This window comes from Suncus etruscus, chromosome 3, assembly GCF_024139225.1.
Source record: "Suncus etruscus isolate mSunEtr1 chromosome 3, mSunEtr1.pri.cur, whole genome shotgun sequence".
NCBI classification, from domain to species: domain Eukaryota; kingdom Metazoa; phylum Chordata; class Mammalia; order Eulipotyphla; family Soricidae; genus Suncus; species Suncus etruscus.
The window spans coordinates 25,356,284-25,369,537 of record NC_064850.1 but is presented as its reverse complement, the minus strand read 5'-3'; the positions used below and the strand labels follow the sequence as shown (position 1 = coordinate 25,369,537).

General features: G+C 37.0%; 1 protein-coding gene and 1 non-coding gene across 2 annotated transcripts in view; one reads left to right on the top strand and one right to left on the bottom strand.

Annotated features, from left to right (window-relative positions):
* The window catches only part of TSHR (thyroid stimulating hormone receptor), a 165,586-nt gene that overhangs the window by 55,309 nt on the left and 97,023 nt on the right, over positions 1-13,254 (bottom strand). Inside the window, exons 4-7 of the mRNA XM_049770370.1 lie at positions 11,830-11,904; positions 8,045-8,119; positions 3,989-4,066; positions 390-458 (exon numbers count right to left, since the gene is read on the bottom strand). Coding sequence (XP_049626327.1) covers positions 390-458; positions 3,989-4,066; positions 8,045-8,119; positions 11,830-11,904 — 297 coding nt within the window. The remainder of the gene's footprint in view (positions 1-389; positions 459-3,988; positions 4,067-8,044; positions 8,120-11,829; positions 11,905-13,254) is intronic.
* On the top strand, positions 1,998-2,104 carry LOC126005621 (U6 spliceosomal RNA). The gene has a single exon (XR_007494665.1). It is a non-coding gene; the product is annotated as a U6 spliceosomal RNA (small nuclear RNA).

The following is a 13,254-nucleotide window of genomic DNA, read 5'->3' as shown; positions in this document are numbered from 1 at the left end:
AAAAAACTCTTGGCCAGGAAAATTAGAAGGACAGAACTAAATATTCAAGCTAAAGTCAAGGACAATACAATCAAGAGATCTAAACTTTAAGCAATCTCAACTGTCAGGCAAGGACAAAGGTGGATTCATTGATGGAGGGAGTTTGACACTGGTGGTAGGAATGGCCTTGACTCACAGTATATCTAAAATTCAACTGTGAAGGACTCTGTAGATCACAATTGTTTCAATAAATTAAAATTTAAAAATAAGATTAAAAAAACTCGGGTACACTAAACCTAGAGTTCAAGGATGCTCTAATAGAAACTATGTCTAGTAGAATCATGAGTTAAGGCATGATTCTTCTTGAGATTGTGAGACTGGGAGAACATTTCCATGACAACTCAACTTACACAGCATCCAACCTTGTTCCATTGAAAGCATATCCTTGGATAGAAGTAAAGCCATTGTTGTACAGCTTCCTGCAATCAATAGAGAGAGAAATCAGTGTTGATGAGAAATGGTGATGCCTTTCTCTAAAAGTCTCTTCAGTGTCAGAAATGTGCACAAGAATTCTTAGGTCCCTGTGAAACTTTCACCATATTCACTTTGAAGAACAAAGATTTGCCAACAGTAAGGATTTTTAAAAATAATGTTGCATATATGTACTCCAAAAATATGGGTTTTGGATGATATGCTAGTCACTGAAGGGGGAATAATGATTCTTTAGGGGGGCCCACACCCAGTGGTTCTGGGTAGTTCTAGATCTGCTCTTAATTATCGCTCCTGTAAATGTTCAGGGGATCATATGGAGTGCAGGGAATTCAATTCTGGGTCTACAATGTGCAATACAAATGCCTTACTTGCTGTACTATAATTCAAGACCCTTCTAATTGTGATTTATTAAACACTTTAAAATACATTATTCATTTGAATGTTTTAGTTTTTCTATTTAAAATATTTCCCCCACACATTTGTATTTATCCACCTTTATTTACTGTCAGGTCTTATCATAAATTAAATTTTGGGTGAGGGCTATAACTGGCCTAACTCAGAGGTTACTCTGGGCTCTGCACTCAGAAATCACTCTTGGCAGGCTCAGGGAACCATATGGGAGGCTGGGAATTGAACCCGTGTTGCTCACATAACAAGGTAAATGCCCTACCCATTGTGCTGTTCCTCCACCCCATAGATTCTAAACAGTTGTGGGCCAAATTAAGTGGATTTAGTACTCATTGGTGAATCTAAGAAAATAGACCAGGCCCCTTTGTGGAAATGATAATGTTTAAACTTGTTGCTATTTTTGTGTAATGAATTAATGATTCCAGGGCTTTCCTAAAACACTTTCATTTCTATTTCCTAGTCAAATTGCTGACATGACTGGTTACTTTGTTAAAACCACACTGCAGCAGAGCTGTCAGGAACCAGCATTGTTGAGCTCAAGACCAAGTCTTCCTACCATCCAATGCATACACCCTTCCTATAGGAGTCTCAGACTGGATTTTTGGTTTGTATAGAGATACCTGGGGTTTGTTAGAGGCTATTGGCATAGAATAAGAACAGGCAATCACAATCATCAATCACAGCTAGTGGTATCTGTAGACAAACTCAAAAAAATTTTAGTATTTACCTCCTCTGAGCTACGGAAAGATATTAATAAGTACATAAGAAACTCAAAATTTGGAAATTGACCTACCTTTATGACTTCACAGCTATATAATCCTGCTATAATTAACTATAAAATACAGTAGAAAGACTTCATCTAAGGTTGTTGGGAGGAACAAATAAATATATGACTAAGGGAATTGGTCATACCTATAAAATGATCATCTTTAAGGAGTACCTTGAAAACTTTGATCCAAGAGTATTTATGAATAAGTGAGAGATAAAATTATGTTTTTGGTTTGGTTTTATTTTAAATAATTTTACAGTAAGTTTCATCCCAGCTTCCATAATTGTCCTGGGTGTAAACAACAGTGCACAGAGAGATGAATGCCACACAGATTGAGAAACCTCTAATGGTGCTCGCTTCGGCAGCACATATACTAAAATTGGAACGATACAGAGAAGATTAGCATGGCCCCTGTGCAAGGATGACACACAAATTCGTGAAGCATTCCATATTTAAAAAAAAAAAAAGAGAAACCTTTAATGGATATTCATTTCTTCTCAACTAGTCTGATTTTATGAAGATGTGAGAATAACATATGGGTATTTCTATTTTCCCAAATTTGGTTGAAGATCCTGGAGATGAAAATTGTTCTTTGTCAAAGCTATAGTTTAGATATTAAACAAAACTCTTAAATGACAATTAGATTGTGAAAAAAGTGAAAATAGGAAAGTAAAAAGGAAGGCAATATTGTAAACTTTTATCAACATTCTACCCTCCTAGGAATATGAATACAGAATTCTGCCATTGAATATAGATACTGTACATTAATAGATGTTTGAGACTGAATTCAAAGCAGCTGTGGCCTTTGCAAAAATATAAAATAGTTATTGGGAGGAAAATCATGCCATCTTCACCTCTAGATGTTAGAAAATATGAAGTTTTATTTATTTATTTATTTATTTATTTATTTATTTATTTATTTAACCACAGCAGGCAGTGATTAGGGCTTACTTATGGCTCTGCATTCAAGAATAACTCCTGGTGGGCTCAGGGGGAACATACATGTATAGAGATCTAACTTGGGTTAGCTGCATGCAAGGCAAGAACCCTACCCACAGTACTATCACTCCAGCCCAGAAAATGTTTATCACTTGCTAATTGGGCTCCAGATTAAGTGAAGAACTGAGCAGCTTTTTGTATATATGACTACTTAGGATATGTAGTTATTAGATGAGGAATGCCCAAAGGTGAAGGTAGCATTCTTTAAATAAATTGAGCATTGAGTTTTTGTACCATACCTGCAGTGGTGGTTTTTACGTAGTGCAGGTAAAGACTCCAGCTCCTTGCCATGAGGTCAAGTGAAATGGTGACTAAAGAGTCTCGTCTTTTTTTCAGAGTCCTCACTCCATTCTGAGTGGACTAACTGAAAGTTTACTCTAGTGATAAGGTCTTAGAGGTTGAGTGGGCTTCCTAACATCTACCTTGACAGATTTTGAATGGCTTGGAAACAGCCTCCTTTTCAGATGGATGGAAGCTTGGATTATTTTGCTGAGAAATAATTCAATCATATTTCTATCTGATGATATGAACAGGGAATAGGAGCTAGGGTAACAAACAGGCTCCAAAATAAGTTTTTTTTTTTTTTTTAAATAAGCTTTAAACAAAAACCACCTGGCTCACCTGGTGAAAATGGTATTAAAAAGAAAGAAGAGGGACTGTTTGTGGCTAATTACATAAGAAAGGAGAATTCTATGCCTGAAGAATTAGCTTATCTTTTATATTATTTGTTCTTTTCTGTTAGAACATTTTGTTAATTTCTCAGAGGAACCATCTACTTTTGAACATTTAAAGAGAGAAATTCATTCAAAACCTGGGAAAATACTGGTGTATGGTATTATATTTTCTGATCAACATCTCTTATAGGAGCTTACTAAGAGTTGGTGAACCCAGAGTGAAAATGTAGTTGCAGAAAGTAAGAAAAGCATGTAGGGGCATCATATCTAACTTGGGAAAGTCACTCGTTTTCTTTAATTCCAAGTTTTTTTTTTTTTGTAAAATAGGGTTCTAGATTATAAAATATGATCCTCCTGTGAGCTTGCTGAATATTCCTAAGTGGTCTCCAGTGCAAATTTCATAAATGGGAGAGGGTATGGCCCCAGAATAGGGTATGAACCAGTAGGATGGAGAACACAGGAAGAAAACAATATCAGAAGGGTCCATGGCTGATAAAAGATTGAGAAATCTCATTCGATTGAGCATCATTTCATAAGGCAATGCTTTGCTTTAGTATGAAAACCTTTTGTCAACTACATAACAAACACCATTATTCTGTAAGTTTTTACATTGCTTGCAAAATATGGAAATGACCCCAATACTCATTCAGTTGTAGGCTATACTTACAGAGTTAAGGTTTCATTGCAGAGTCCCCGCAAAGCATTAGCAGGGATTGAAGTCATGTAAGGATTATCTGTAATTTCACTGTAAGAGAGAGGCAAAATATACTTGGTAGTAAAATGCTTTCCTTCTGGAGATGAGTTTTTGCTACATATATACATTTGAATAAGTATAAAATAAAACAATTTGCTTTGTTCATTTCCTTTTTAAGGTTTTGTTTTTGTTTTGTTCTGTTTTTTGTTTTGTGGGGGGGTATCTGACTGTGCTCAGAGTTTTCTCCTGGATTCTCATGAATTACTCCTGGTGGTATGCAGGGGACCATATGGAATGCTGGAAAATGAACATGGATCAACTATAGGCAATGCAAGAGCCATTCGTGCTGTACTTTCTCTCCAATCTCCTCTTTTTTAGTTTCATGGACTATTTTTATTTATTTATTTATTTTGGGGGTCATACCCTGTGATGCTCAGGGGTTATTCCTGGCTCTGTATCAGAAATCAGCTCGGGGGATCATATAGGATGCTGGGAATCGAACCGGGGTCCGTCCTGTGTTGGACACGTGCAAAGCAAATGCCCTGCTGCCGTGCTATCACTCGGACCCCTCATTGACTCTTTGTAGGCAGGATGACTCAGTGGTGTCACGAGAGCTGTCCTTTATGAACCAGTACTGGAAGGTATAGTGAGCAAGTGACCTTTGGGTCTATACTAACATACCTGAATTCATTCTCATCTGCAAGAGGAGCAGGAGGATCTCAGACACTAGTTTTTGGGGTTGCAAGACAAGACTCTTAACCCCTGTACTGCCTTTTCTGTTTCTAAGACACCTACCAGATCTGGGACAACCAATTTTTTTTTTAAAACTAGGTTTTATAAGGTTTTGTAATGTATGGAACCTCTAGGAAGAGTTGGGAGAATGGGACCAATGAATTTTAGTTAGTTAGTATTACTTATGTAATACTTAATATGTACAATAGGTGTAAGTGAGTATTCCATGGGCAAAATTCTGCCAAGTCGATGCTTTTCTTTTCTTTTTCTTTTCTTTTCTTTTCTTTTTTTTTGGGTGGTGGTGGTGGTGGGGGGAAGTCGATGCTTTTCTAAGCCAGTTCCCAATGATTGTCATATTTTGATCTGAAGTTTTCTGCAGCAAATAAATCTGATCTATATTTTTCTCTAGCAATCCACCAAGTATTTAGATCTCATTTTTTACTTCTTTTTCCCCCTGACACTATAGTGCAAACTCTGTAACTGTAGTCTTTCAGTTTGGTACAAATAGTTGACAATTGACTCATCTATATAATTTGAAACTTTTCAAAATTTATAGATGGGGCAATTGTCTTAACTATTTGTATGGCCATCAACCAAAAGTCAAGGGAATAGTTTGTCCACTATCTAGATAGTGGCTTCTCTTTGGAACTTTGTTCACACAAAATCACTTAAGTTTTATATTCTATAGTTGCTTAATCTGTAATGTGGAAAAATAATAACTTAATTTCATGCTTTAAAGGCGGTTGAGGGCTAGGGATTAAAGTGCTTAGCCTTGTAGGTGGCAGACCCAGGTTTAGTTCCTGGAGCCACATAGATCCCATCACTTTTTGGAATGACCCTCAGTAAAGATCCAGGTATAGACCCTCAACATTACTATATGTGACCCAAATATAATAATAATGATTTGATGATAATAAATCATTGGAATGAGTAACTGTCTGGTTCATATAAAATGTTCGAGAAACTTTTACAAATTGTTTAAGTTCTAATCTCTATATGAGCTAATATTCTTGCAGAGAATTTAGAAGAGCTCCACTGTGAATTCTTGCATAATTAATATGTCTCTTTTGGATCATTTCCTAACTTACTGCTTCATAATACAGTGAATTGTCTTGATGCAGACAACCTGTAAAAATGATCAAATCTCAGAATAAATTCAAGTAGAAAGTGAAATGAACCCCTCATTTTCAGAATGGAGATTCAATGCAGTCTGTTGTTAATAAACTTGAATAAATCATTTCACTTTGTCATGCTCTAGTATTCCCCCATCAAGCAGAATATGGCCATTGTATTACCTATTTCATAGAGTTATTTTGGAAAACTCAGACAGCATAATCTATGTCAGAGTGCTCTAAAAAGCTTGAAGGATGATAAAGGTCTAAGAGCTTATTATCATTATTATTAGTATAAAAAAGCAGGGAGAGTTTTAGAGAACAGTAAGACCATTTGGTTTGACTAGAGGAAAAGAAGAATTCAAATAATATTTTTATTTGAGGGTGGTGGTATTCTTTTTATATCTCCCTGATAAAAAGATACCAAACCATCAAAAAACTTAGAAAAGGAATGAACAGAAAGAATTACTCTTCTTCAAGTAATTACTATCTATAATAAATAGAAGCTTACTAATCACATAGACCTTCTTATTGTAGTAGTAGTGGGCAGGAAGAGAGAGGGAAGGAGATAATAAGCAAAAAGAGGACCTATTTTATGCTGTTAACAGAATAACAAGTGCCCAAGAGTCTCTTGAAAAATTATGTGCCTCCCTTCCACTTTTGATTTTTTTGTGCCTACTTGAAGAATCAGTTGCCTCAACTTCATTATCCTCTCCATTATTGTCCTTTCCAAAGGGGTTTGCTTTCCTTGCTACAATGCATCAACACATACCAACCTTCTGATACCCAAAATTTTCCCTTTTTTCCCCTTGCTTTCAAAGATTACCCTTATTTTAAGTCCAAAGAACCAGTCCATTTCATGAGAAAGAAGAGTGACACATGTCATTCATTCATTCATTCATTCATTCATGTGTGGGGGGGGATATTTATTTTGGCACAAACACTATTGCAATGGCTAATCAAAATGGACTGCTCCTCTAACCCTCTATTCTATTATTTGAAAAGAGCTAAAGACTTTAACTTTCTGTTCTAAATAAATGTCAAAAATAATGAAAAAAAATTCTCTGGATGTGGAGATTATGTAAAAAATTAAAGTAGCATCATTGGTGCTAGACCAGTGGCGCAGTGATAGGGCATTTGGCTTTCATGCGGCCTAGGAATGACCCGTGGTTCAACCTCCCAGCATCCCATATGGTCTTCCAAGCAGGAGCAATTTCTGAGCGCATAGCCAGGAGTAACCCCTGAGTGTCAGCGGGTGTGTCCCTTCCCAAAAAAACCCCTCATAAAGTAGCATCATTATACTCAAGATTTTCTTCTATTTAATCATCCCTTCCAGAAAGTAAACATACCATACATTTCCCATTTAACTTCCATCTCAACTTACTCTTCCCCCCAAAAGACATTGCATGTGGGAGGCCCAGGTTCTATCCTTGGCACCACATGGCTTCACCACTTGGAAGTGCTGGTAACATAGGTATGAATATAGGATATGGGCCTCAAGCAAAACAACCCCTTTTCTCTTGACCCTATATTCTCCAATAAAAGAAAAAAAAATCTTACTTTTTGGGGAAATAATGTTACTTTTAATTTTAAAATTTTTTAAAAGGAGTTTGTTTGTGGAGGGAGGTGCCAAGCAATAGTAGAGCAGCCTACCCAGATTAGATCCCCAGCATCCTATACAGTTCCCTGAACCCTCCTGGAGTAATTTCTGAGAGCATAGTCATGAGTAACCTGAGTGATACCAGGTGTAGCCCCAAAATAAAACCATAAAGAGTTTGTTGGGCTGGGAAGATGATACTATCCTTAACATAGAATAATAAGTTAAGTTGCCTGCCTTGCATGCAACTAACCCTGGTTCAATCCACAGTACAATATATAGTACCTTGAGCTACAAGAAAGTTTCTGCTCATATTTTCTTCCTATTTTTGGAAGGGGATAGATTTTTATTTTTATTTTTATAAAGCGCTACCAATGCTTTATATCTAATTCTCTCACAAGGGCATAAACTCAGTAACCATCTCAGTCCCTGCCTTACTTATTCATTAATGCTTTTTATCATAGCAAATCACCAAGAGTCATCACTTCCTCTTTGCTTTACCTAGCTTCAGCTATTCTCATTGTTGCAATCTAGTTCATGTGAATGCCATATAAAATCCTGTAACTGTTAGGTGTACTTAATACTTACAGTATAAAGAATATATCAGTGGAATAAACGTTGGTCAGGTCAGGGAATTTTGTAAGTCCAGTGTTGAAAATGCCACTAATGTACATAAAAAAACAAGAAAAAGTTCCAGAAATTAGATCAACACATAAGTAATAGAATGTTATTTTATTAACATAGAATAATAGCACAGTTTTTGAAATCAAGCTGGAGTCGGTCCAGATGCTTTTACTAATACCTAAATATTCATGGACAAATTCTAACCTATGGATGTAAATGTTCTTTTCAATTCAGCCTATCATAGTCAATATATCTTTCTTGAGGAATCTAGGGACTGTTTAATCATGTGAGAGTCCTAGAAATAAGATATTAAATATTTTTCTTCAAGTCTGTATATGCGGTGTCTTTGTCTTAAAAGCAGGTTATTAACTTTGCTGTGTGTGTGTGTGTGTGTGTGTGTGTGTGTGTGTGTATGAGGGGCAATATAAGGTGTTCTTAGAATAAAAAAACAGGACAAGAAGACAATATATTACTTAAGCAGTCTTTTTTTTCCATTTTAATACTCTACATTAAATGTGTTTATTATTTTGACCAAAACAGTTTTTGAGGGCAGTGACATTATCATAGCAGTAATGCAATTTTAGAGATATGTCCAGATAAGGAAAGATAGCAAAGATAAAGCCTGAACTCATTCTAAATTTGCATAATTGGGGAAATATATCAAGATTATAAACAGACATAAAGGGCTGCTTGCATGCAGCTGACTAAAGTTTGATCCTTTGAGTACTACTAGCTCTGATTCTTGAATACAAAACCAGAAGTAATTCCTAAGTACCCCTGGGTGTACCATATAACTCCCTCTACCAGCATAAAACAACATCAGTACTCAAAAAACAACATAAAATCAGGTTCCAATGCCTCTCCATTCTAATTGGTTTAATATGTGTTGCATCTATAGAATATAGGTTGTGGAAGCAGTAACTATTTTTTTAATTCAAGAGACTTGGCATGTCATCGGTAAGACCCAGATCCATGGGTAAGGTCATAGGGAAATTCTTCCAGTTTAGAAAACTCTAATTATTTTTTGTTTTGTTTTATATTTTTTTATTTAAACAACTTTATTACATACATGATTGTGTTTGGGTTTCAGTCATGTAAAGAACACCACCCATCACCAGTGCAACATTCCCATCACCAATGTCCCAAATCTCCCTCCTCCCCACTCAACCCCCGCCTGTACTCTAGACAGGCTATTTCCCTTGTACATTCTCATTATTAGGATAGTTCAAAATGTAGTTATTTCTCTAACTAAACTCATCCCTGTTTGTGGTGAGCTTCATGAGGTGAGCTGGAACTTCTAGCTGTTTTCTCTTTTGTGGCTGAAAGTTATTATTGCAAGAATGTCTTTTATTTTTCTTAAAACCCATAGATGAGTGAGACCATTCTGCATCTTTCTCTCTCTCTCTGACTTATTTCACTCAGCATAATAGATTCCATGTACATCCATGTATAGGAAAATTTCATGACTTGATCTCTCCTGACAGCTGCATAATATTCCATTGTGTATATGTACCACAGTTTCTTTAGCCATTCATCTGTTGAAGGGTATCTTGGCTGTTTCCAGAGTCTTGGTATGGTAAATAGTGCTGAAATGAATATAGGTGTAAGGAAGGGATTTTTGTATTGTATTTTTGTGTTCCTAGGGTATATTCCTAGGAGTGGTATAGCTGGGTCGTATGGGAGCTCGATTTCCAGTTTTTGGAGGAATCTCCATATTGCTTTCCATAAAGGTTGAACTAGACGGCATTCCCACCAGCAGTGGATAAGAGTTCTTTTCTCTCCACATCCCCGCCAACACTGCTTGTTCTCATTCTTTTTTTTTTTTTTTTTTTGGTTTTTGGGTCACACCCGGCGGTGCTCAGGGGTTACTTCTGGCTGTCTGCTCAGAAATAGCTCCTGACAGGTACGGGGGACCATATGGGACACCGGGATTCAAACCAACCACCTTAGGTGCTGGATTGGCTGCTTGCAAGGCAAACACCGCTGTGCTATCTCTCCGGGCCCGTTCTCATTCTTTTTGAAGTGTGCCAATCTCTGGGGTTTGAGGTGGTACCTCATAGTTGTTTTGATTTGCATCTCCCTGATGATTAGTGATGTGGAGCATTTTTTCATGTGTCTTTTGGACATTTGTATTTCTTCTTTGTCAAAGTGTCTGTCCATTTCTTCTCCCCATTTTTTGATGGAATTAGATGTTTTTTTTTCTTGTAAATTTCTGTCAGTGCCTTGTATACTTTGGAGATTAGCCCCTTGTCTGATGAGTATTGGGTGAATAGTTTCTCCCACTCAGTGGGGGGCTCTTGTATCCTGGGCGCTATTTCCTTTGAGGTGCAGAAGCTTCTCAGTTTAATATATTCCCACCTATTAATCTCTGCTTTCACTTGCTTGGAGAGTGCAGTTTCCTCTTTGAAGATGCCTTTAGTCTCAATGTCCTGGAGTGTTTTACCTACGTGTTGTTCTATATATCTTATGGTTTCTGGTCTGATATCGAGATCTTTCATCCATTTGGATTTAACCTTCATACATGATGTTAGCTGGGGGTCTAAGTTCAATTAGAAAACTCTAATTATTTTAGTAGACCTTCAAGGGAAAATTTAGATGTTTTTACATCTAAAGGGGGATAATACAGGATTGAAGATATAGCATTTGTCAGAGGTCTTAAAAGGAGCAAATTATAACCTGGCTGTCAAAGAAGAGAGGTGAGATTTCACAAAGCATAGTTGAATAACAGTAATAAACAATCTAATTCAATTGCAATAGGACTAAATGTGGAAGAGAAAGGGGAAATGCCTCGAGTTCTGTGGTTACTATATTGGAAAGGGTTGGGAATTCCAGATGAGAGATAAGGGTCTATCTATTCTTTTTATCACTTACAGTTTCTATCCCATAGAAAGTATCACTCACAATTATATCCAATAGAAGAGGCACTTTTCATTTTCATATAGGTACTATGATCTCCTCCAACTAGAATTTAAACTTCTTGAAGGTGAGGTCAATAGTTTATGACTCTACACATTTCCTCAGAGTCTTGCAGATAGTAGGGGTGCATTGTAGCAAGGAATATTTGATTCATTAAAATGTGGTCCATATTAGAATGACTGCTTTAACTCAAAAGTTTTACTTGGGGAACCATGAGGGGCACATGAGGGTTCTCAGGGGTTACTCCAGGCTTTATGTTCCAGTAACTTGTGACAGTGCTCAGGACCATATGTGGTACAGGAAATTGAACCAAGGCTAACCACATGCAAGACAAACTCTTTACCCCTTATACTAGTTCTCTGGCCACTCCCATAAGTCTTTATTGATCACAGAATAGTTCTTCAGTTATCTTGATGCACTCTCTCTCTCTGGCCTTGAAGGAAAATAGTTTTATTTAGGTAGTAAAAAAAGAGAGAGAGATGCCCTCAAGAGAGAACAGGAACCTCTCCAAAGGGGAGAGAACAGAGAGAAGCCTATTAAATAAAAGGTATTATGCATATCAAGTTGAGAATGTGGGTGGTTCCAGAATATGTGTCTTCAATAGTATTTTTTTAATGGGAATCTTTTCATTGAAAATCTGTTGGATGGGAAGAGGGGAGGGGTTAGTCTCAGGATATGATCATTACATACTAGAGTGAACCTGGCCCACATGCTCCTGGAGCTATTACTGGCAGACATGAGCCTGGCTCACACAATCTTAGAGCAATTTCCGGCAGATATTATTATAAGTCTTATTTTGAAAAAAGGTGGAATGAGGAGAAATTAACACTTACAGGAACTTTAGAAGGGGTAGTTCTTTGAAAGCACCAGCATCTATATAAGTTAAGCTTCTGGCATTCCGAATCTCTCTGTAAAAGTTGTAAGGAACACATTCACTTTAAAAATCAAAGACAAAAGATCACATATCAGAGTTCACAAATGCTTATGAGAAGAATATGTATTGCCTTGTCCCATTAGAATGTACTCTGTCCCAGGCATGGTGATTTCTACCAGGATATTGTCCCATCCACAATAGATGACTTGGTAGCTATTCCACTCTTAGATCTCTGACCTAGTTTTATTACATTTGGATACAGACACAACCCTTTATAGTAAGTATTTCTCAAGGCCTAAGCTAAGTTCCACGACTGGGTATCACAACAGCAAGTATATTGGTCCTGGAATGAGAGGTTGGGTAGATCTCTGATGAATAACAGCATGATAATAAGGAGAATGGTGCTGCTTTGTGAACTAGAAGTCATGAGTCCTGCAATTTGTTTGACTCCAGCATATATGGGGTGATAACGTACATGTCTGTAATTTTACATAAATATATTTACGTGCTAGTTAAAATGCACAGTTTTATAGTAAAATTCATGATTGCTAGAATGCCATTGATAAAAATTAAACGTATTCAATGTATGTACAGTAGTTATAAAAATTGGAAGGGAGGCAGAGAGATAGTATAGGGTTAAAGCCTATACTATATTTTGATTGATTAAAATGTGGTTCATATCAGAATGACTGATTTAATCTACCGTATTTGCCGGCGTATAAAACGACTGGGCGTATAAGATGACCCCCTAATTTTGCAGTTAAAACATAGGTTTAGGCCTATATTCGCTGTATCAGACAGAACGTTCCTGTGCTGCAACTGTATGTACCACAGTGAGCCAATCACAACAAGCAAAGGTCCAAAGGTTATATTGTAATAGATTTCCTCTCTGACTCCGGCCAATCTGAGCAGGCTTTTTACAGTGTAGATTCGGGCCCAGAACATTGTCTAATTTGCATGAATAAAAAGCCTGCTTGGATTGGCTTAGTTAGAGAGGAAGTCCGAGCAACCTTGCAATGATTGGTGCAGGATCAAGTTGGAAAATTCATTTTGTGGCAATATTCAGAAAATTTTCGTTTAGCGGCATATTGAAATATTTTTCGGGATATATTCGGCCTAGAAGATGACCCCCCGATTTTCATTTGACTTATTTTTTGTTTCAAAAGTCGTCTTATACGCCGGAAAATACGGTAAAAGTTTTATTTGGGGGCCATGAGTGAAAACTGTAAGTGGCAGTGGTCATGTGGTGGTCATGTGGTTGACCTCATTTCAAGTCCTTGGCACTGCTTATGTTTATGTTTCCCCAAGCCTTACAAGGTACAATCCCTGAGAATGGAGCCAGGAGTAAATACTGAGCACCACTGAATGTGGGCTCCATTGCAAA